This window comes from Musa acuminata, chromosome BXJ3-4 (genome assembly GCF_036884655.1).
Source record: "Musa acuminata AAA Group cultivar baxijiao chromosome BXJ3-4, Cavendish_Baxijiao_AAA, whole genome shotgun sequence".
Lineage (NCBI taxonomy): Eukaryota > Viridiplantae > Streptophyta > Magnoliopsida > Zingiberales > Musaceae > Musa > Musa acuminata.
In genome coordinates, this window is record NC_088352.1 from 6,946,227 (window position 1) to 6,970,308 (window position 24,082).

At 40.3% G+C, this 24,082-nt stretch overlaps 4 protein-coding genes across 7 annotated transcripts; 1 reads left to right on the forward strand and 3 right to left on the reverse strand.

Moving 5' to 3' along the window:
- Positions 1-292: 292 nt before the first annotated feature.
- LOC135636570 (serine carboxypeptidase II-2-like) lies at positions 293-5,486 on the reverse strand. Its single transcript, XM_065148340.1, has 10 exons — positions 5,164-5,486; positions 4,443-4,550; positions 3,898-3,993; positions 3,700-3,792; positions 3,521-3,606; positions 3,129-3,395; positions 2,766-2,899; positions 2,574-2,669; positions 1,960-2,065; positions 293-642 (listed from the first exon to the last, which is right to left on the reverse strand). Exons 1-10 carry the CDS (start codon positions 5,441-5,443, stop codon positions 478-480), a joined length of 1,431 nt encoding a protein of 476 aa, XP_065004412.1. The 5' UTR covers positions 5,444-5,486; the 3' UTR covers positions 293-477.
- A 5,806-nt stretch (positions 5,487-11,292) lies between these two features.
- On the forward strand, positions 11,293-16,969 carry LOC135582704 (serine/arginine-rich splicing factor RSZ21A-like). 4 transcript variants are annotated; one of them, XM_065148342.1, is made up of 6 exons: positions 11,293-11,436; positions 11,884-11,986; positions 12,933-13,021; positions 14,687-14,912; positions 16,324-16,440; positions 16,731-16,969. In XM_065148342.1, exons 2-6 carry the CDS (start codon positions 11,898-11,900, stop codon positions 16,750-16,752), a joined length of 543 nt encoding a protein of 180 aa, XP_065004414.1. In that variant the 5' UTR covers positions 11,293-11,436; positions 11,884-11,897; the 3' UTR covers positions 16,753-16,969. The 4 variants fall into 4 exon arrangements, with proteins under 4 accessions (XP_065004414.1, XP_065004416.1, XP_065004415.1 ...); XM_065148344.1 differs by having other exon boundaries at positions 11,339-11,436; positions 11,874-11,986; XM_065148343.1 differs by having other exon boundaries at positions 11,377-11,553; positions 11,874-11,986.
- A 1,411-nt stretch (positions 16,970-18,380) lies between these two features.
- LOC135636569 (nuclear intron maturase 4, mitochondrial-like) lies at positions 18,381-21,917 on the reverse strand. The gene is made up of 2 exons (XM_065148339.1): positions 21,157-21,917; positions 18,381-20,809 (listed from the first exon to the last, which is right to left on the reverse strand). The coding sequence occupies exons 1-2, from the start codon at positions 21,239-21,241 to the stop codon at positions 18,477-18,479; spliced, it is 2,418 nt and encodes an 805-aa protein (XP_065004411.1). The 5' UTR covers positions 21,242-21,917; the 3' UTR covers positions 18,381-18,476.
- Positions 21,918-22,010: 93 nt separating this feature from the next.
- LOC108952591 (fasciclin-like arabinogalactan protein 2) lies at positions 22,011-23,985 on the reverse strand. The gene has a single exon (XM_018824913.2). The coding sequence runs from the start codon at positions 23,336-23,338 to the stop codon at positions 22,130-22,132; it is 1,209 nt and encodes a 402-aa protein (XP_018680458.2). The 5' UTR covers positions 23,339-23,985; the 3' UTR covers positions 22,011-22,129.
- Positions 23,986-24,082: the final 97 nt, after the last annotated feature.

Sequence of the window (24,082 nt, forward strand, 5' to 3'; positions counted from 1 at the left end):
TGCGTCGATTCTTCAACTCGGACCAAAATGTTCTTGCAAACTGGAAGAGAAAGGAAACTGTGCTATTGATGAATGTTAAGGATAATGCTGATGAATGGACAATTGAATGTTCCATCTAAAGCATGGCTATTTTGGTATGATTTCAACAAAACTAGACCAGTTGAACTGACCAGTTTTCTGATGAACACACAAGCAATAAACACTCTGATGAATTCAGAACAAAGAACATTGTTGGCTGATCATTGACACACATCATGGCAAGTGAAACACATTCACATCAAACACTGCAAGATCAAGAATGATAAAAACCTTTATTTTGCTCGCACAATCTTCCGAATAACTGGCAGAATAATTCGGTATGTTACCAAATAACACGAGATTCATAGGTAAATTAATTCTTCTTTCCTTGTCGCTCTCGTGCTGGTTTAGCTGAAACCGGAGCATCTTCCATGATGGCAGCCAAGTTGTATGGTGAGCTCAGGAATCATCAAGCTCGGGGAGGGTAGTAGGCATTGGATTCCCAGACAGGAATGCCTTGATAAGAACTAATGCTGATTTTGGTCGAAGCAGGGAAATCTCATGGCCAGCTCCCCTCACAGTCACAAATGTGAGACCTTTGTATACTTGAGTCCATCCACCGACCTGCTTGGCACAGGAGAAATTGTTCGCTGACAATGCAATTGAAGAGGGTGCAGACAGAGATGGGAGTTAAAAATCACCCCCAAGAGAGCAGCATGTAAATTTTAGTATGGAGTCATGGACTATAATCTTTGCTGTCAGATGAGAACAAGGTGGCTTCCTATTTGGAAATGCCCAAACTACATGCGTAATTAGATCTCAAATCCTCGTTTTATTCTTCGATATAAAAGCAGACTGTGCTTGTCGATGACTCGATTAGACTTGTAATAGCATATAAAAAACCAGCTAGGTGAATCTTTGCCTGCACATGAATGTTTATCTTCGAAATTCTGGTCCTCGGAGGTAAAATGAGATGCTTGAGAAGGGCTGTAGGTAACTATATGCGCTCTATTGTGGCAAATTAGACCTTGAACAGTGTGCCCTTTGGATTCTACATGTTGTTGTTAAGACACCATAAAAATGTCAAGAAAGAATATTATTGCACCAACCCTCCTTTGTGGATTAAGGCGAGTTTAGCTCTGTTGATCTACATGCAGAACCAAGAGAACAACAAACACTTAAGGCAGGATCTTATGATAGATCTTCGATGATAAAAGTCTTGGTTAAATTTTTACTAGATTTTGAGCGTAATAGATACCTAAACAGAATAGATAGAAGGGGGAATTCTTTTCTAATAGAAAATTATGTGAGTAATTCTCATCTGAGGCTCAGGACCATGTGAGCTCCATGGAAATAGCAACCTAGAAGTTTTAGACCCTTCCCATTTCTAACATCAGTCTTAAATCAATGGATGTAATTTCAGGACTGGACCTGGATCGGTCCATGGCAGGGACTTTACGGGTCCAAATCTGATCGATGCCGGTGTACCAACATATAATGATTAAATAGCTGATCTGGAACAATCAATCAATGAGGACCATCTATATTCTTTCACCAATTGAGGGGACAAAGTGTAAATGGGTGATGAGGCTTCGACCATAAGGGTAGACAAGGAGCTTAGATCTTGGATCAAATAGTACAGGTAACTACATACTGAACTGGGTATGTGCATTGGAAACTAAACTTAGACCACCCAAAAAATTGTCCCTACTTTGGTCAGGCACAAAGTTGATATTGATCAAGTGATCATAGAATGCGGCTAATCCAATCTTATCAACTCAATAGTCCATTGTACATCCAAGTTCAATAACAAAATAAGATTCCACCATTATCAAATGTATTATTTGAGTGTTTCCATGACCTTTCTCTATCATTCCATAGTATCTTTGGTAAACAGGCATGAGTTACTAGCCACTAGAATGTTGTATGAATATTACATACCTGACCATCATCATACCAAGCATGCCATGGGGTCACTGTAGGAAGCTTAAGTGCATCAATATTATACCGTGTTGATGCAACTGGAATAACGGCGTCTGTGTCTCCACTGAAGAAACAAAAGCAATGTCAATGTCACAAAGACATGATTTACTATCTGCTTTAAGAATTATTAGGATTGTCACTACAATTGATCCTGCAACCAGTGTTAATTATAGGTGAACCTGATAATAAAAAACCTCATGCAAAGTACTGTGGAAAAAGGCTTATCCAATGAAGAATCCAAGCAGCCTGAGAATGAATATACTTTTGGTACAGATCTTAGCGTATACCACACAACATGTTCGGCAGGCTACAAGAAAGGCAAAAAAAGGAAAATCTGCAAAATTGGGGTCAAAGAACTTCTTGAAAATACAGTTGCTTCGATTAGAATCTTAAATGTATAATGAGGTCTCTAATGCATGTACTTAACTAGAAAAAGTATGTGCGTAGAATGAATTCTAATATGCAAGCTCGTAAGGCCTAACTGATTATGAAGCATTTAGACAGGCAGAAGTATTTTACTAAAACAAACAATATTCAAAATGCCTACAGTCACATCTGAATATAAGAATCACCTGAACATCCAGATGCGAAGCCCATGGCTTATAAGCTCACGGTAAATAGGCAGCACTGACCTTGAAGAATCCTTGTAGTTCTTATCCACAAAATCACTGCATGACAGAAGAGGCAAAATTTAAAACAATACACAACTACATTGAGTGCATGAGTATGGAATTGTGGAAATATTGTTTTCATGCAAAAATTACCTGCAAGTTACCCACTTAGAAGGAGCAAATGCTGGATTAACATGGAGTACTTTTTGGACCTCGGGCAAATTAAAATAAACCATAGAATGTTTCTCAGTGCACGGATCATACTTTTTGCCTATTCTTCCAGCAGACTGTCAAAATAGAGCAACTGGTAAGTCAATCATAAAGTTCTATAGCAAATGCAAACACAATCCTAAGGGCTTCTACAATTCATCCATCATTTTAATGTCTTTCTTCAACATTCTAATAGTCCTATAAAACATAAAATAATCATAGAGAAAAGGTACATGAAGCTTCCAGTAAAATAATCATAAAAAAATAGGTCTTTCTTCCACTTGATTATAAAATTCAAACACTTACATGCAATCTTTTCAGTAATTTATTTTTTGAGAGCGTGAAGCTTCCAGTACAGGAAGGAGTAAAGATACTGTATGGGTCAATATTCCCAAGTTCGTTGCTAGCAATGTCAAGAATCTTTTGGCATTCAGACAACGGATGTTCAAATGACTGGGAGTCACAGAAAATGTTTAGCAGCTTGTATGTTTGATCTGAAATTAAGCCAGTCGTCCACATGTATTGGAAAACTCCATGATAGTCATTAAAATCATCAGTCAGAGCATTTCCCACCTGCACATTCTCTCACAAGTCAATGCTATTCTCTAATTTATAAATAAATAAATGAATTAGGCCCTCTAGTCACCACATGTTCATAGAGAAACACAGACATTACATCATATATCCAATGATCATACCATATATCCCTTGAGGTTAATTGATTTCGCTCCTGTTAATTTTTGGGACTTAACAATAGCTTGAGCCAATTGCGGCACATAATGCCCTGTAAAAAGAACAAGAGATATATTAAGTATAAAATAAATTTAGCATATTCAATGAAATTGGCAAATAAAGAAGTTTTTGTAGTTCTTTGAACCTGCATAACTTTCTCCAGTTATATAAAAATCTCGTCCCTTGTATTGGGGAAAACGTTTGAACCACCTCTTCAAAAATGTCAAATTATCTTTTGCTGCAAGTAAAAGGCAAGAGAACCATTCTAAGATTCCCAGATGATATCAAAGCAAAAGCAAAATAAGGAAAAAAAAAAAGAAGAAAAGAAAAAAGACAGTGACACCAGTTCTTTTGTCTCCGTTGGTCAATACATCTTGAGAATTGTTTGAATAGGCAAAGCCGGCACCAACAGGAGAATCCAGAAACAGTATATTTGCCACTGCAAAATATTTAGAGATATCAAATAACTCACTGAGATATCATGCTCAATATTCCTGAACCTACCAACACATGGTGCAATTTAGTAGATAATTTCGAACACGAAGTGAAATTAATTGTTCAATCTGGATCGAACGAGTATGTAGTACAGATTAAAAACAGACTCTCGCTTTACTGTATATAAGGATCATCATAAAGGACTTCTGTATGATGAGACAAAATGACAGTTACTTCATTAGATTGCTTGAAATAGATTAGAAACATGAATGTATGTGGAATTTGAATGCATAGGTGGAGAGATATATATCAAGATATCAAATGAATGAATAGCAGAATCTGCATATCTTTATCCATCTGGGTAACAAATATAGTAAAGCCCATCTTCCACATGACTACACACTAACAAGAACATAATAGAGAGCAAAAAAAAAAATTTATTTTTTTGCTTACCTTGATTCCAAGAATACGGATTCAGATAGAGACTTTTCCCATCTGCATTGACGTGAAAAGGCCCCACTTCCTCAGCCAACCCTAATCCAATAGAAGAGCAACCGGGTCCTACAACAAAGTTTTTTGAGGATCCAAAGTCAACCACAGTCTTTGCACTTCCATAACTAGCAAATTCTGCTCAACAGATCCGAATTTATCAGCTTCATCCATCAAGTGTAACTTTTTCTTCAATCAGGGAATATATATGAAAAATGATCCGGATAAACTCTGGTCTTTCATCTTATTAGGAAATATTAGAAAAAAACATGAAGATTCTCTTAAAGCCCAGTCTCCGATGAACAAAACATGAACATTAATGTCTATGCCGTCATAACTCTTCTCACTTTCTCCTCAACGCCACCGGGAATGAAATAGAGGGTTCATGCGAGTCCAAGATTATCTCAATAGCATTGAGAACACAGCAAGAACCAATTCAGAGAACAGAAAATTCCAATTTTGATGAAACTTCAAATCCAAGCCAACCAACCAAGACTAAAACTGATCCATGAAAATATTAAAATATTTGCAAATATTCAATCTTGTATATACAACAACGAACACAGGACAGTGTCAGCTTCATAAGAAAAATGTGAACTTTCATGACGATCTCAAAAAAAAATTGGATCTTTGACCGAGACCCATCGAAACAGAACTCGAACAAGAAAGATTCTCAAGGCCTCACCTCCATTGAGCCAAAGTACGAGGGGCTTGGATGCGGGTTCCTCGGTGGCCTCAAAGAACCAGTAGAAGAAAGCCCTGCCGGCCTCTTCGTTGACGGTCACGTAGCCGGAGTAGTGGGCGAAGCTAACGTTGAAGGATTGCCCGGGCAAGCGAAGCACCCGTTCCCTCGCTTGCTGCTCGAACACGCTAGCCTCCAAAGAGGAGGCCAATACCAGAAGAAAGAAGAAAGGGCCGAGGAGAGAAGGCAGAGAAGGTACCCTTCGCCTTTCCACCCTCTCCATTGCTCTGTTCTCCGGGGTTTGGCAACCGGCCGAGGAGTTTCTCCCTTTATAGGAGGCGTCATCAGCTACTGTCCGATATATATATATATATATATATATATATAGTTTAAAATTTAAATTATAAATTATATAAACTATTCTTAAAATTCTTACTATAATAAAAATATATGTTATGAATTTAATTTTTTTCAAAAATAAAAAAATAATCTATTTATATATTTTTTTTAAAACAACCTCAATTGTAATTATGATATTTTCACACGATAAATAATAATAACAATTTAATATTTTGCCAATAGACAAAGATGAGTAGGAGCTTCATAGTGTTTAAATTCTAAATGTAATATGAGAATTCGAAATATATATATTTTAGTCTTATCCTCGTGCTACATGCGCGAGTATTTTAATAAACTATATATTATTTTTCTCACCCCATCCATCCATGAGTTTGCATGGCGTCTCATGTGATGAACTCGGGAATCAATAAATGATCTTTAATGAAATTTGTGGCATAGAAACAGTACAAAGAACAAGAAGATAACCTTGTCAAGTATCTTATTTATTGTGGTTCCCAATAAATAAGTCCAAGATAAAAAAATCTTAGAAAAGACCACGACTTTCAGGTACTGTAGGTAGTAGGAATGAAAAGCTCATCTCCAAGTGCATGAGATTCCCTTGGCCCACATCTAAGTAATAATTATTTTATTTTATTTTATTTTTAATTATGATTTGAATAATGATATTGTGGATCTCGATGATATTAAGATTAATATGAGTTTTTATTGATATATATGTATAGGATTTTTAATGTTACTGCACCAGAGATTCATATATTCGTTACGTGAAGACCGAGATTAAATAGAAAAATTTATATATTTTAATTGATTATAGGATGAAAAGTAGAAGTTTTTGATTTAAAATTATATTATATATTTTTGTGATAAATTTAACGAAGAAGAATATTTTACAATATAATTACAAATATTTTTTTTTTAAAAAAAAAATAAATTATATATTTATGTGATTGAATTATCGATTGAGATTTAGTTAAAGTTGTGCTTCAGAAGGTGGCTCTGCTCCCTCTCATTTGGCTGTGGAATTTCTATTACAGTCCTACTTTGAGCTGAAAGATGAAGACGGTGGAGACACGAAGGGAATCGCTTCAGGGTGACCTGCCTTCAAGAAGAGAATACTACCTATAGATGGCATGCATGGAAAGGAAGTAAGAGTCTCATGTGGAAACCGTGACGGACCTGCACATCTTCTTGCAGGCTATCACTGTGGCAGCTGCTTGCTCTTCTGATCTCAAAGTAGTCGGAAGAACCCCAGCATTCTTCCACAGACTGCTTGTTTGAACTATTACGAGATTCTTCTTCAGTATCAATTTATCTAACAATCTTCAGTTCACTGGTTGAGATTTCATCTGTTTGCACATCGTTGAATGGTACTTCACCTGTTTAGAAGAAACAAGAAGAATGTTCTTGCGTCTGGTAGTGAAGTGTATGAATCATAAACTTGTACTTATCTACAGTGATGCATCTGTTCATGGATTAAGGCATTGACAGAACAGCAAGTGCCGTCGTGCCTGTCTCCAGCCAGCGACGATAACTCCACCACAGAAAGGACTCTTCCTCGATTCTCGAGCGACTAGTCCACTTTTGAGTCAGAGAGACAAAACCCTCTCTCTCTCTCTCTCTCTCTCTCTCTCTCTCTCTACACGAGCAAGATGACAACGGCATGGATGCGTGTTAATAGCTCGTCTCGATGCACAGCTTCCTGCGTACCACCTCCTCGTTTCGGCATCAGCAACAGTTCCTTCTGTTCTTTCACCAAAGGAGTCCGCTTCTCAGTGCGCGACGACGATCCATTTCTTCTTAGAAAGATGTTCACTTCGCACACCACCTCCTCGTTTCACCACCAACAACAGTTTCTTCTTGTTCTGTCACCAAAGGAGTCCTCTTCTCAGTGCGTGAAGACGATCCAAGATGTTCACTTGCACAATGGTGAGCTGAGCTTTTCTTTTCTCCTGCTGACATTCCCATGGCTGATCCTGATGTGGTCCTTGTGGTGTGCGTGCCATGTTCTCCAACCTCTCATCTCTCTCTCTCTCTCCCTCCTTTTTTCTCTTTTCTCTCCTCCTGGGAAACAGTGCAGCTGGTTGTGTCTACTTGTCATGATCACAATTACTTTGCGTTGTTGTTGAGACGACTGCAAGCCTGCATGATTGAGACAATACCCTCATCATCATAACCTTTACAAATCCACCAAAGTGGAGTAGGTCATAGAGGATTCTCTCTGTGTGGTTTGACCAACAAAAACGAATGCTAACGCATGATCCGAGTGATAAGATTATACCTTAACACAGCTGTTAACCCACGGAAATAACTCCGGCGAGGTGATCATAGTAAACACATCGGTGGTCCAAGAAATATACTCATGCTCTTGTTGGTTTCTGGCACATGGGAGAGCCAGCAGACTGCTGCCGCTTCAGCCCATGTCGTTGTCCAATTCATACAAGAGAAATGAGCACTGATATAGCAACAAATGACCTTTCAGTCTCGGATAATGTTGGAATGTTTTGGCCTCACGATGGCTGTATCATCTTGCTCCCTAAATGTTCTCGCTTGCTGCTCCCAGCTTGCTGGTCGGATTAAATACAAGACTAGAGACAGAAAGATGTATCCTAAGAGGTAATTTATGTGTCTTCTCCCTTCTCGGTGGGTTTGGCCTGCCGCAGCTTCCCACAGGAGTGTGTCTTGGGTACGTAAAACCCGGGGGGCAGAACGTTGCCGTGGTTCTTGCGTTCCCAGACTGCCCTTCTGTATGTGGTCGACAGATGCCTCTTCGCCTTTCTCATCTGTCCCTGTCACCTACAAATTGGGTAAGGCCATTAAGGTCATTCAAAACCCTGTAGTAGGTATTCTGTACAGGGAGTGTATTTATTGGCTACTTGGAGAGTTGGTGAGAGGTGAACGGAGTAGATTCAATGAAGGGTTGTGGAAAATAGAGAGAGAGAGAGAGAGAGAGGAGAAGGAAAATAAATGCAGTTAGTGTTCCTTAATATCTTACTTTCCGGCACAGGGAGCAAGAGAAGAGTGATGAAGATAGAGGGGGGTGCAGAGTGCTATGCAGGAAGAGATGTTGCCTCCTGCTTCCACAGGAGGAGAAGAAGCAAGAAAGAAAGGAGCTGCAGTGGAAAAGAAGGAAGCTGCAGTTGCTACAGCAACCAAAAACTAAGATGTGTTTGGGAGTTGGTGGAAGGTCAGGACACTGCAGATGCAGACGCAGATGAAGATACAGAGAAGCTGGTGAAGGTTTTCTTGCCTTAAGGGTTTTTGTGGGTGTGCAGTGCGCGATATTGGCGTCGTCGGCTCAATCACTTCTTTTCCTTCCCTAATCTTTGCCTCCTGTGCTACATTGTAGATACTATCTACTATTGTTGTTTCTTTGGAAGCTTGTTCATCTCCTGCTCTACATTGCCCAGCCATTTGAATGCAACAGTGTTTCAGGTGTGTGGTGAGAGAAGAGAAAGAAGGGTGTTGGGACAGCAGGCTGGTTGGCTTGGTATGCTTGTCTTCTACCACTCCTACAACTCTCTCATTCTCTCCTTACCTCCCTTTTGCTCTGTGGAATGTTGTTTTGGTTTCTTTCACTCCTTGTTTCTTGTTTCTGTTTCTTCCCATTGATTCGGATGCTCTGTTTGGTCACCATTTAGGAAAATTTTAGACATCACATCACCATCTCTGTTAATTCTATGGGACAACATTCTAATCGGTTCATGCATAGTGCCGTGCTGTAGCCTAGCAGGAGCTTGCAGACACACTCCTCCCCCTCTTATTTCTTCCTCGGGAGCTAAATGCATTTTCTCAATCGTTTGTCTCCTTTCAGTATCACCTGCCATTTGGACTCTTGTCCAACCACAACTAAAGATCATAGGGTAGAGATGCATCAATGCATCTCCTCCTCAAACCAAGATTCCTGTGAGAAATGTTAGTGTGACCTCCATATCTGCGGGCGCACAGAAGCTGCATAGCTTGGCCACTGGTGTGACTCTTTAGCTGAACCTTCAGCATTCAAGAAGATGACAGAGAAGATGGGACTAACATTGTCGCAAACTAAACCGAGAGATTCTCGCAATCTTTGGCTTTATCCAACAGATTCAAGCCTATTTTATTCTGATCATTCAAAGTTCCAAAGTTAAGAGGATTATTTGTGGACTTTTTCTTTTTTACTTGAACCCAAGTCATTTTCTTTATATTTGTAATCCTAATTACCATTATATAATTTAATCACTTTTATTAAACAACACGATTATTTGTAAGGTCTCCACCTCACATGACCAATGTGTCTTTTTGTGTGATACATCTATTCATGACAAAAAGACATTCATGTAAAAAGATAATTTAAATGATCAATGCAACAAATATGTCCTGTTTACAAGTGACATTCAAAGTGTGTCTTCTTTTGCGCATGATTTTATGATCAGTGCAACAAATATGTCATGTTTACAAGTGACAGTCCACCTATGACAAAAGACATTCGAAGTGTGTCTAAGATAAATAAATATTTAAAACATCTTATACTATTAATATATCTTTTTTACTTATGATGTGCTCATGAAAATAAAAAAATATCTAATACATTGAATGTGATCAATGTGTCTTTGATGCTCGATAGAGAATATTCTAGTATCATTTAGATGGCAGCCATGACCGGCTCCAGAAGTGACATAGCTCGGCTCCAAAACGGCATATATGCAATCTCGTAAGTCATGAGGTCGAGAGGATGGTTTCAGAACACATAAGCTTGAAATATCAATAGACATCGATAAGCGAGAGAGCCGACTCCCTATCAAAGGTATAAAAATCACCCATGTTAGAAGACATGATTCATTATTCACAAAAATTGACTTAAGCTTCAGAAAGATCAAGCCAGAACTCTTCTCTCCGATGTTGACCTATTATGTTGGGACTTAGGACTATAAGCCCGTCGTACATCTGTCAGAAAACACCTTAAGAGACAATGACCTCGATTCTTCATCCCTTTTATACGAAGCTTTTCTTCAAAGTAACCATGCAAATGACCTTATAGTATCGGGACTGAATCAAATTGTGCCCCAGCCACGACATAAAAAATCATAATATTTTTAGTACTAGAAGGAGAGCCCAAGGCTTACACCTCAATCAAGCAAAACAACGCCTAAGCCATGCACCTCAAGAATGAGCCATTGGCTCTCCTACGAGAGGGAGCACTAATTAAATCATTTAATCCGACATTAGTTGAGGATTATGGAAACCAAGAGTTCGTAAGTCTGCTAATTTTTTTTACCCTCAAAAATATTTTTTTGGATCTCATGAATTTCGAAATGATAAAATTATATAGGAATACCGTAATTCCTTAAAATATCATATATGATAAAAATATTATATTTATGTATAATGCATGCATTTGTCTAGGATAAATATCACATCTCTTTTATATATAATGTATTCATTCAAGATTAAAAAAAAAAATCGAAATCCTAATATAATTATTTGCATGATGCATCTATAAAACAAGAAGTATTCCTTTTGTTTTGATACCTTAGTTATTATCGAATGTACGTAACAAAGGGGCGGAAAAGTGACAACTCACGTTCCAGATCATGCATATTTGACCCCACACGCGACACATGGCACCACAGAAGAAGTGACAACTCAGGTTCCAGATTATGCAAATCCATCACCCACACCATTTACCTCGTCGAGATCAACCATCGGTACATCATGTTGTTCATTTCGACGGTCCAGAACGAGCACCGGCAACATACTTGCCACCAAAAGAACCCACGATTGGTGGGCCATACTAGATGGACGCTCTAGATCGAGCACCGGGTCCCTCCAGTACGTATACCCATCTCCTGGAACGCACCTATTTTTAATTCTGCAAAACCCTCGAAGCCCGAAGTCCGAAGCCCGAAGCCGATCCTCCAAGTTCCTCGATCCAGGTTGACGGTAAGGACCGATCCGTCCCTCTTGCCATTGACTGGCCTCACTTGTGTTCGGATCTACTCGTCTTCTTCTTGCATCGCTTCGAAACCCTAATCTTTATTCGACTTCGGACTGAGAAAGGTGCGATTTCTCACTAATCCTTTCTGGCGTCCGCCTTTCCCTTGAGAAAACGTTCGTCTCGCGAGATTTGTCGGGCCATTTAAGTTCCTATTTGTGTTTTTAAGAAGTTGCTTACGAATTCGGGTTTAAAGAGGGAAATGATTTCTTTGAATCTTGGATTCTGAGTACTCAGTTGTTTCGGAAGTAAATTTGTCTTGGGTTTCATGATCCTGTCACTTTTTTCGTAAGATTTGAAGATAGTCGAAGTGGAAATGGCTTGTGATTTTTGGCACATGAAAATTCCCAACCTTGTTGCTGAAGCGATCAATGAATGACTATAGATAATTGCAGATTGGGGATCCGTGATGGCTCGTCTCTATGTTGGCAATTTGGACCCCCGAACTACTGCCCGGGAACTTGAAGATGAGTTTCGAGTATTTGGGGTTCTGCGAAGGTAAAATTTCTAACATTCTTTCTTGATATTATGATGTTATTTATCTGATTGTTGGGTTTCTTTTTCTTTGTTTAGGCTATTTTCCTTGCGCAGTCCATATTAAGACATAACAAGGAACCTATGTTTTGATGTAAAATGTGCTGCGGAGCTCTTTGGTTGTGTACATCATTTTTCTGTAGTGTTTCTAAATGCAGAAACTTAACAATTGCACTCCACGTTTGGTTGGTTTTAGAGTATTAGGTGAGGGCGAAAACTTCATGCCATGATCAATTGCAATTCGTCCAATTAAAAGAAAAGGACTTCAGAATTCACAACCTTTTTGGCCTTTGTTTTAGTTTCAGAATCTACTGTTGTTAGACAATTACCAGAAGAGAAAGAAAGTTATGTGAGTAGTCAGTGTTTCTAGATGTTGTTGAAGAAAAAAGGTCATTGAAACCTTAGGCATGCATGTGGAGAACTGGACTTTCTGTTGTATGTAAATTATACAATAGCTATAAGAGTGCAGAATGAAAAAGCAAAGTTAGAAATTTTCTGAGCGGCTGATCTTCTTTGGTCAGGTAATTTGAAGTCAAGTCAGCTATTACTGTAAGGTTAATGCTAAGGCACTTGTTCCCAAAAAAAGGAAAGTCATTTTTTCAATGGGAGGGGAGCCTTCATCTTTATATCATTGGATTAAGATGTTTTAATGGATATGATAGTGTGAAGCTTGGGCGAATCTCTTGGAACTGTTTAGGTGCATGATCTGCATGAAGTTGTCTGTTGCTTGCTACTGCTCCATCTGTGTAACATCTGTATCCTTCTTGCAAAAAGCTTGCTGGTTATTAATTACATTCTCTAAGAAATTGTTAAATATTTTTTTCATTGTCACTGCATCTGACATGAAAGCAAGGAATAGTAAAATAACCTTTTAAGCAAAAAAAAAAAAAAAACTTTTTTTTGGGTGCAGCGTGTGGGTTGCTAGAAAACCTCCGGGCTTTGCTTTCATTGATTTTGATGATCGGAGAGATGCTCAGGATGCAATTCGTGATCTGGATGGTATGTACCATTGTTTTTAATTCTTTTCCATTTCAAGTTATTTATGAGATAATTTATTTATTTTAATATTAAATTGAAGCAGGTTGTATACTTTGGTATCGGATGATGAGTTATGTACCTGTGTAATCATCTATGTTACTTATGTATTTTGTTCTCCTTTTCATCTTAATAGTTTTTCTATCTTGCATTTCTTATAAGTTGTACCAGCAATTGTAGATATCATGTATTGTTTGTTAGATTTTAATTCTATTGTTTCTCTTCCTGCCACATGCAACTGTTTCACATCAGTTGATATCTGCTACAATCTATATGTAGGTACTTAAAACATTTTGATTTTTGTTGTTAATTATATACTACATTCTACATATAATTCCCAGAGACTACTCTGACTCACTTATGTTAATTTTTGCTTATTTTTGTAATTGCTCACTTTAGGATGTGAACTGTGAAGGATCATGTGTATGGTCCATTTACTTGAAATTATTTTTGAGGTTTTATGATGTTCCTTCTCTTGCAAGGATTACATCACGTCATGAAGTATTATTCATTATAGACTAATGAAGCAGTGTATATGACATGCCACACTTACCAAAACCTTTTTGGAGAATCTTGTCAATTAAGCTGGCATCTTTAGAACTGGGCCTATTATTATTATTATTATTATTATTGTTGTTGTTGTTGTTGTTGTTGTTGTTGTTTTGACAAAAGGTAAATGATTCAGTTTTTACTACTTAAGCTAGCTAGCACTTTCGGTCTATTATATTGCATTTGACTTCTCAACTTGTTGTTGTTGTTGTTTTGACAAAAGGTAAATGATTAGGTAAATGATTCAGTTTTTACTACTTAAGCTAGCTAGCACTTTCGGTCTATTATATTGCATTTTACTTCTCAACTTTGAATTTGGAGGTTAAAAATTCAAAAAAAGAGAGAGGAACAACAGATTTTGTTGTTTGTTGCTGGATCATGTATACTATATAGTCTAAGAACAGCTGAACTGTTGAAGGATTTTGTATTTTGTCTGTAAGATGAGATTGGGCTCTCTTATGTTTGCAAAGTATATTAAGTTTGGGTCATGATTGAAAATTATGTTAGAAAAATGTTTTCTTTGTAACCTAAGATTACTGGAAAAGAAATGGGATCAAATATTCTCATTTGGCATCACATGCAAACTAGTTTTTAATCTGATATGAGGGATGGATGTGGACCAGTCTGAGTTAGGCTGCCACCAGTCTGAGGCTATGTCTGAACCTGAAGATTTCCATAGAGTGAAGGCCTGAGCTTTACTGACTTCCCTCTGGTGTTGTCCCTTTCAGTACCAACCCTTGCATTTCCAACTCATCAAATTTGTTATGGTGTAGTTCCTTAACTGCAGCAGTCCTCTAATCTTTTTTGTACTTTTCTCACTTTACCAACCACTAACTCTTATCTTCCTCTTTTGTCTAGTAGAAGTTATGAACAACATTTCTTTGAAAGTTTCCTCTTTTATCTTAATAATTAAATAAATAAGTATTTTCAATGAAGTATGCTACTTTATCTAATTGAATAAATGTTATGCTATTTCTATTTCTGATTTCAATATCTTAATATACATATGATTTCTAAAAAACTGAATCATATCTAGCTTCCATGCCTTTCAACAAACTTTGCTCTGCCATCTCCTTTTAGGCAAGCATGGATGGAGAGTTGAGTTGTCCCATAACTCTAGCAGCAGCCGTGGTCGTGACCGTCATGGAGGTTCAGATATGAAGTGTTATGAATGTGGAGAGCCTGGTCATTTTGCTCGTGAATGCCGTTTGCGAATTGGTCCCGGAGGATTAGGAAGTGGAAGGCGCCGGAGCCGAAGCAGAAGTAGAAGTCCCAGATATCGCCGAAGTCCAAGCTATGGTCGAAGGTAATTGAAGTTGTCAAGCAGTCACCTGGTTGGGTTCATGGGTTTTCATCGACTTCCAAGCTACTGATTATAGACAAATATAGGAATGATAAATTCCTAAATACTATTTATATACCTCAGAATACTAAAAAATGGCATTCAAGTGCATGAGGCACTTGAAATTATGGGATTTGAAAAGTTTGAGTTTATGTTTGGGAAGATAAAATATACTCCAAAGAAAAACTGCAATGTTGTAAAATTTCAGCAAATGAATACCTTGGAATTTAATTACCGTAGTTTCTTGAAAACTTGTATGTTTTATACCTACAGAAGCATACTTTGGTAAAAAAAGAATTGAATTTCAAAAGAAAAAGATATTTAAAGATTGAATAAGCATGCTAAGTGTTTCTTCATAATGGAAAGGTGATAACTTGCCAGACTACTAATGGAAAGCATGGAAAAGATCTCTCTGGTATCTGAGTGTGATACTATCAAAATTTTTGATTAAAAAATGAATGAACTTGAGGATATATGTCTGCAATTTTACTTGATTAATGGGTCCTAGTTCAAGCATCACTAGGCAAATCATGTCCACTATAATAAAGTTATTTCATCTAACGCCATCGAATTGAATGTTCCTGTCTTTTCACCATGATTTTATTAGCTATATAACATCCTACAGTGGTCGTGACCTTTTCCATTCAACTAACATCATCTTCTTTTCATGATCTAATGCAAGTATGAAGAAATTCCCTAGATGTGCTTATCAAACACTTATTTTATAGGTTTGTGCATTTTTATGTATCGATTGATTTTTATCATCTTGATAACTCAATATTTTCAAATAACAATTTTTTGCAGAGGTTACAGATATATCTGTTTTTACATGTTTTGATTTTTTTACCCTTGCTAGATTTTGTTGCTTCTTTGTATATATTGAAGGGATGATCATCTTTTGGACAGCTAGGTCAATTTCTAAGATATTGAAATGCCTTATTGCAGGATAATTTATGATGTCCACTGCTCCAATTAAAAACCTTTTGGTAATTTACCTATATTAACGAGAAAGTTTTGAAAGTCATTAATATTTAAAAGATTTGTATTGAAAAATCTAGGATTATCTTGTTTGTATAAGTTCCAAATATTGATTTCTGAATTGTGGCTTTATGCCAGTTATGACTATGGCGTTATTAAAAGGAAAAATATTTTATCCCTCATATGTGTTCTTGTTGTTACTACAGTTAACCATTTTTGCTATTGACTACTGGTAAAAGATTTTACCTGGGATCAAAATGATAAATGCCCTTTTATCATTGACATGTTAACTTTCAAATTTCAATTATCAAAGCTGATTTGTATCAACTGATTATTATTTTATTGTATAATGAAGCTGGTAGACTTTATGATTTATTTGGTTAATTGCTTTCTACAGAAGTCATAGTCCTCGTGGCCGTTCTCCAAGACAGCGCAGTCCGTCACCTCGTAGGCGCAGTTATAGCAGGTCACCTTCTAATGACAATCGTCGTTCTGAATCACCACATACTAATGGGTAAGCTGCAAAACCTTCTTGTAGATTGAGACAAGTACTTTTGAATACATAGCAGTTGTAAGGTTTTAGAGGGTGAGTCTTTAGTGCTCCGGTAAAATTTCACAATTGCAACTTGGGTGACCAAAATTTGAGCTGGGAAAACAACAATTTCTTTAAAGAAATAAACTTATAGGAGTAAATTTGTGTACCCCCCAAATTTTATATGGGTGAGAGTCCTTGCTGGCCCATTCTTTTTTAGTGACAGTTATTGTGTCTTCTAGTTGATTGTTGCTCTCTCTTTTTTATTTCAGATACAGGCGTAGCAGGAGCTGAGGACTGTACGTGGTCATATGCCTCTCTTTGTGAGCGGTTGCTCCTTGGGCTAATGTCGAAATGAAATGTCTTCTATTTGATCAACACTCGACAACTTGAATTTGGATAAGTCTCTTTGAACTTTATTTAACATATACCTGTCTTTCATAAAACACCAAGAACTAATGGTATTTGGTTATGAAATAGACATTGATGCTACTAGGATGGTGAATTGCAACTAAGCTCTATGTATTCTTTTCTTTTGTGTGTCGAGGAGGCGTGATCCTGCTTTAGTGACTTGCCCGTCTTCGGCATTCGTTGCTTTTGTGGTTCTCCTCCACATCACGTCGTTTTGTTCTTCGCTCGCTCACACCATCTTCGACGATTTGAGAATATCTTCGTTCTTGATTTAGATGCTTCTTCATGCTTGATACTCTTCGCCAATGATGCTGCTTCTCGCATAGTTGTACAGCCCATTCTCCTAGACGTAATGAGGAGCTACATACCCCAATACGCTTCTGAAGCAATTGGGTGGTTGGGATTCTTACTTCCTAGAAGTACAATCTGCTGAATGGTTGCTGATCTGCAATGCTGAAGGTCAGACAGAACTAAAACTTCAACTAATTGGAGCTGTTATCATCTTTTTCATCGTCAATATGGATTACAATGCTTAAAATGTTTTCTTTTCTTATATATTCCTTTGCTAATAATTTGAGCTTGAGAAAGCTTCTCTTTGAGAAAGAAATTAAAATGCTGCTGCTCTTTTGTGGAGGACTCCAGGTTTAATATTGTTCTCGCTATTTGGTTCTTGGCATGAGTTTTTGCTCAACTTTCCATTGTTTGGCTGAAGGATTTTTTTGACTTGAAAGAATGGTTCATTGACTTCCTTTGTTGATTATGTGGGATCAATTCCAGATTCTCTGTTTCAAAATTTGATTTGTCTGTTTATTTTCATGAAACACGAACAAGCTGAAGGCCTTATACTTGCTTTTTTGCTAGACTTGATTTTCGTTGGCCCTACTGGATTTTTTGTTGGCCAAGAAAAGAAGGGGTAAAACTGTGGAGAATTCTTTTCTTTGGATTGGTCTCCATATAAGATGTCCATATTTAAGTTTTTTGAGTTTTACGAATTAGTTGACAGTCAAATGATCTAATCCACAGATTGAAATCTCTCATGCAGTGAGCAGTCAATTTTATCTAATGTCCCAGTGGTCAGTGACCCCATTTTCCCTTCCATCTGTTCTACCCACTTAGATGGAAATTTCACATTCTTGCCCCTTTAGTCTTCCTTCTTTCCAGAACAGGGATATTTATTTTGTCCTGCGATAGAGTATATCCTGCATTTCCATAGATGCTGGTGTTCCTGCAATCGAGTATACTGTTGCATGGACAGGTCCTTGTAATTTTGAGTCCGTAAATATACTGTCACTGGATTTGTCATCCTCGTTGAGATTGTTGAGATGACTCATATATAAATTTGATGATGACAAAGGGGTTTAGAGGCTTGATGCCAAAGGATGAGCCTTGGCTAAGGATTTCTTGCTATGGGTAGAGCTTCTTTGTCAATAGTAGAGATGGAAAGATTAACATGCTGATGAGGATAACAATAACAATCCGAACTGGTCTAACCTGATGGGTCCCATCCTGTGTCGTGCTACTGGTTGGTGTTGTACTTTGCTGATCAACTCGAACATCTTTGAGCAAACAACCCTAAGAATTCCGAAAATCCGAAATCCAGAGGGCTTCTACCTACTCAGAGCACCAAACTCAACATTTTGAAGTGATATATTTCCTAAATACAAATCTTTGACGTGCTGACTGCACAAGCCAATACGTCTTCCATGCAAACTAGGATGAATTGATGTTGCGAATCCAGTCCTCCATCCCGGAAACCTTTGCCTCTCCTTGACATGAAGGGTGTACATACTCGGAGATGCCATGGTGCATCCCATAACAAAGCAATTGAACACCCGAGCTGGGACTTTCACTCTGGACAATGATAGAAGACACAATCCGCTACCAGAGATCCCAAACATCAAAGATTCATCGTCGTCAGATTCCATCACTGTGTTATCGGTATCCATGTCTTCTGTCAACGGGATCCCATGCTGCTCCAACTCGAACTTCTTCTCGACCAAAACTTCATGCATCCGGTGCTTTGCTGCCAGAGTCCGAATGCAAGATTTTCTGACACATTCCACCATCAAGAGCTTAATATCTCCGAAATTATCGAGCTTGGAATACCATTTCAGCCACCGCCGAACTAGACCTGCGAACCAGCTTATGATTAGTTCATCATCTTGTAACATGAGCATGCATACATGCCTTGGGAAGCCTTCGAGGTTGATCAGACCGTATCGATGAAGACTTCTCTTTATGGAGTTCATGGGAGCTTCCAATCTGGTGACTGCTCCCTGAGTGGAAGGTTTAGGGTGTGAGCAAGGACGGTGCAACAGCTCAACAATGGCAGCCGTCTCTGATGAAACATATTCGTTGGCTTGCTTCTGGAAATCGTAAAATGCATCGCGCAGATCTTGTGGCAATGCCGGTTCTGCAATGTACTTGGAAAGAAGTACCTCCTCGCTAGATTCAATATTTGCATTCACATCCTGCATCCAGATCTTGAGCAAGGACTTGAACCAATGATCTGTTTTCATGCCATCCTTACGAAATTGGGAGATGTGATCCAGCAATGGAGTGCTAAGACCAAGCTGCTCGATCTCCGATTCTTTGATCCTCCTCAAACCATATGCCAGCCACTTCTTACCGATTCGAAGTGTCATAGCGTCCCAGATTTCCTGCTTCTGAGAAGCAAAAAGCCTGACCTTGTCCTTCAATTTGTGAACTGCCCTCAGTTCAGCACTTGCTGGAGTGGTCAGCCTGACCACTGTCCCAACAAACTGAATCCCGCGAGAATTCTCTCTAATTGCTGAAAGATCCATCCGATCTTCTACATCTAAATTAAGTGTGTTCTTTAGATAACTCACAATCTCAGCCTTTATTTTCATTGCAGTATCTTTCGAACCTGAAACTGCAACAAAGATTTCATCCATGTATCTGCAAGCAGAAATTCTTGTCCCTGCACCATCATTCACTCGGTCAACACTTTTATCGTCGCTCTCTTTAATTTGTTTTCGTATCCAACTGCGCAGTTTTGAGCTTTGGGCATCTTTCCTGTCACCAGTTTCTGTACCAAGCCCCTCGTATCTCATGCATATCCCAAACACTTCATGATCGAAGTTGTCCAGATATATGTTCATCAGAATAGGTGAGAGAACTCCCTCCTGAGGAAGACCATGGCCCTTGGGGAAGCTTCCGAAAACGAGATTCAGCACTCTAGCATCGAACATGCTCTGGATGAAACTCAATAGCTCGGAATCCTCGATCTTGTCGTTCATTTCAGACATAAGCTTAGAGAGAACTCTCTGATCAGCCTCCTTATTGATGAACAATCTAAACCACCAATCACGTACACCGATTTCTTTGCCGACGTAATTCAAAGCTGATATCTGCCCTCTTCCACTGCGACAACCATGGGATATTTTGGAGAAATGTGGTCTGTAAACCACCTCTAGCACCAATCTTATTGCCTCTTGCACAATTCTCAGCTTCAGCTTAGGAAGGACCAAGCAATCTTTACACTTAGTCTTTGCTGCGATCGACAAAGCGTTTGATTGCACTTCAAACTCCCCACTTGCTAGCTGTTCTGCTAAAGAGCTGAAACAAATATCATCCTTCTTCGATGTCAACATGATATTAGAGTTGAGTCTAATCATATCATAGGAGTCATGGAGGGTGTCAGCATTAGCAACGACTTTACTCATTAGCCCGTGATATTTTCCATTGGAGTACTGTGCTTTCACCCTCTTCTTAATGCCAAGTTCGATATGGCGCTTGTGCTCCATCCGAGTCAATGGCCTCTTCTCTTTGGAGGCAAGGAATTCGTCAGGGAGGCAAGCTAAGCTCTTTGCAAGAGACATCACCGAGCTCTTTGCTTGGCTCATACTCTCACCAACATCTTCAAGTTCTTCAAGCATGAAATTTGCCGCGCAATTTCTCCTTGTTGCAGTAGACATTCCTGTTGCACAGGTAACGAATAAGCATTGTGAGATTTTAGCCAATCAACAAAATTGTAGCCAGAATTATTGAATCAAATTGAATAATTGCATCAGAATCAATTCCTTAATTATTCATCCTCCTTAATTATTGAATCAAATTGAATTATTGTGAATAATTCAATTGAATGATTGAATTATTCACAATAATTGAATAATTGTGAGATTTTAGCCAATCAACAAAATTGTAGCCAGAATCAAATCAAATTGAATCAGTTCAGCACTTGCATCAGAATTATCGAATCAACATAACGACACAAAACCAACAAGTACCAAAAGCAAAAGGGAAGAGGAATCAGCTGTAGGATACCATGGAGCATGGCAGGCTGGCTCGGAGAAACATTGATTCTGCGGAGCAAACAGGCTGCACCTCTCCTGCCCGCTCCGATCCACATTGCAGGAGATTTCGCGGAGATGTTAATTGAGATGGAAGGGGAGTCGTGTAATGCGCCGGCAACCGGTGCATTTCATCGAGCACCTGGTGCTCAAATTCTAGATGTGGAACAGCTCCACTGGTTCTCCACTTTCGAAGACGCACTAGGCGAACGGTCTCCTGCTCGCTCCAATCCACATTGTCTCGCCAGGAGATTTCAAGGAGATTTTAATTGAGATGGAAGGGGAGACGTGTAATGTACCCGCACCGGGGCATTTCATCGAGCACGTAGTGCTCAAACTCTAGACGTGGATCAGCTCCGGTCGCCAGCCGATCTCCACGACATCACTAGGCGGATGGTTTCATGCAATAAGGTCATGGTAACCACAAGACCAATGACTCGTTTTGCAGATGCGACTCCGAGTCGCCAGTGACAGAGATCGTCAAAGTAATAGGGGCGGGGCGGGGCGGGGCGGGGCGAGCAGCAGCAGCAGCAGCAGCAAAACGGTTGTCTTGCCGTCTCCCTCTTTATATACACAGACGCACACAATATGTGAACCGACACTGTTGCTTCTTTTATCTAGTCCTCAGGGTGTTCGATCAAATGCTTGACACAGTGGGTACAAAAGCACTCCTCCATCCTTGCAAGTTGACTTCGGTATAAGTCCCCGCGAAAATAGATGTCTGGCTTTGCATATGCGGACGCCACAAACCCATCGAGGGAAGAGAGAGACTCCGTATTATATATATATATATATATATATATATATATATATATAATCTCTCCTCCTTAATTATTCATCCATCCCAAAGCATTAAACTAAAACATCAGAAGAGAAAAAAGAAGAAAAAATTAATAATGGAAATTAGAAAATAGGGGGAAAAAAAGGGAGAGAAACGGGGTAGCTAATTAGACGACGACTAGGAAGGACGCCGCGAGAGCAGCGGCGGTGGGCTCGAGCCACCGGCCGACAGCGGTGGTCCTGAAGGCTGAGTTTGCGGACGTAGCATGGTCAGCGGGCGCCTCGTCGGGGCCGGCTGGGGCTGGCGGCGACGCGTGCTTGGACTTGTTGGAGCCGGCGGGGGCTGGGGCAGGGGCGTCGACGACCTCTGCGACCTTGAACAGTTCACGGGGCTCGAGGACCTTGTCGACGGCGTAGACGGCGTCAGGGTCCTGGTCGATGAGGGTGGAGGTGATGGTGGCGGTGACGACGCGGGTCTCGAGCGTGACGTCCGTGCCGTCGTTCTGCACGGTGTAGTTGAAGTTCTTGTTGGAGCCGTCGGTGGCGAGGGTGTTGACGACGCCGTTGTTGGACTTGAGGAGCTGGGGGGAGTAGTACACGGGCACGCCGTGGTAGAGGAGGAGGGAAGCCTTGCCGTCAGCGGTGAGGTTCTTGTACATGGGGGCGAAGGCCTTGACGGCGTCGTCAACGGGGCAGAAGACGGTGAGCCCGCTGTCGAGGTTGTCCTGGAAGGTCTGGAGGATGTCCGGGCGAGCGAGGAGCAGGTCGTCGAAGGCCTTGCAGCCCTTCTTACTCATGAGCTCGGTGAGGTTAACGGGGGCGGGCGCCGCCACGGGGGCCTCTGCCTCGGGAGAGCAAAGGATGGTGCTCACCTGCAGCACGGAAATGTTGTAGGGCATCTCCTTCACGGACTTGACGAAGTCAACAGGCGGGGCGCCGCCGTCGTCCTCAGCACTGAGGGTGACCTTTCCGGCGCGGTGGTCGGTGATGTTGATGTAGCCGGTGGTGCCGGGGGCGTGGCCGGAGGACTGAAAGACGGAGGAGGCCAGGGTGGAACCGCCGGTGAGCTGATGGAGCTTCTTGGCGCCGTAGTAGTCGGTGAGGATATGGAGGGAGAGGACGTTGCGGAGGGTGAGGAGGGAGAGGTGCCTGGCGAGTAAGTCGGCCATGCCGGAGTTCCCGACGACCAGCACGGTGATGGTGAGCCGGCGGTTGATCTCAGCGGCCAGGTGGGTGACTGTGAGGTAGTGGTTGAACGTGGAGAACTCAAGGTGCTCCGCCAGGATCTTGGTTATGTTGTGACCTTGCGCCACCGGCGCTGTGGCTGCGGCCAACATCAGCAGTGAAGCGGCGACGAGAGGAAGAGCTCGCTGCATTGTGAAATGCTACTATAATTCCAGCGGTGGGATGGGAACTCTGAGAGAGAGAGAGAGAGTGGCGTTGCGGAGGAGGGAGGCCATGAGTTATAACCACGGTGGTGTGGATGAAGAAGCTACACAGGACAAACTAAATGCCCTTAAGAGTTGGAGTAATCCACAGGACAAACTAAATGCCCTCAGAGGCCATCGAGGATCAATCAGACGCTTGCGTCCAGCCAAACAAAATCCCCATGCTGCTTCCGAAGACCGGCATCGACGTCGACGACGTGCCTCCTACTCGATGGCAGACACGCAAGACGAAGCATGGATTCAATGCTCCGGGTAGGTTCTACATGCGACTTTAATTACCAAATCGTGAACCGACGCCGTCGTCCTCTGAAGAGAAACCCCCGACGGCGGGCGACGTGAGCAAATTAAGAACATATTTATACGATTCATATAGTCCTCGTTGTCCACTACTGGAGCGGTAGCTGAAAGCAGAGTTCATAAGGAAGGCTGTTTTCGTCGCGCTTCTTACGTCAGCACTTCCACCTCCAATGGGGCCCAGTTTTATATTAATATTTCTTTAGATCACATATTTGCTGCAAACAAGACCCCAAGTTTAATTTTCTTGAGTTCATTACAATTTCCTGTCATTTATCATAGAATATTTCCTGTCAAGTATCACACGACATACAGTTCGAACAAGTAGAGCATTTGTAGATAGTCGCACAAGCTGAACTAAGGCGTATGAAGCCTCGC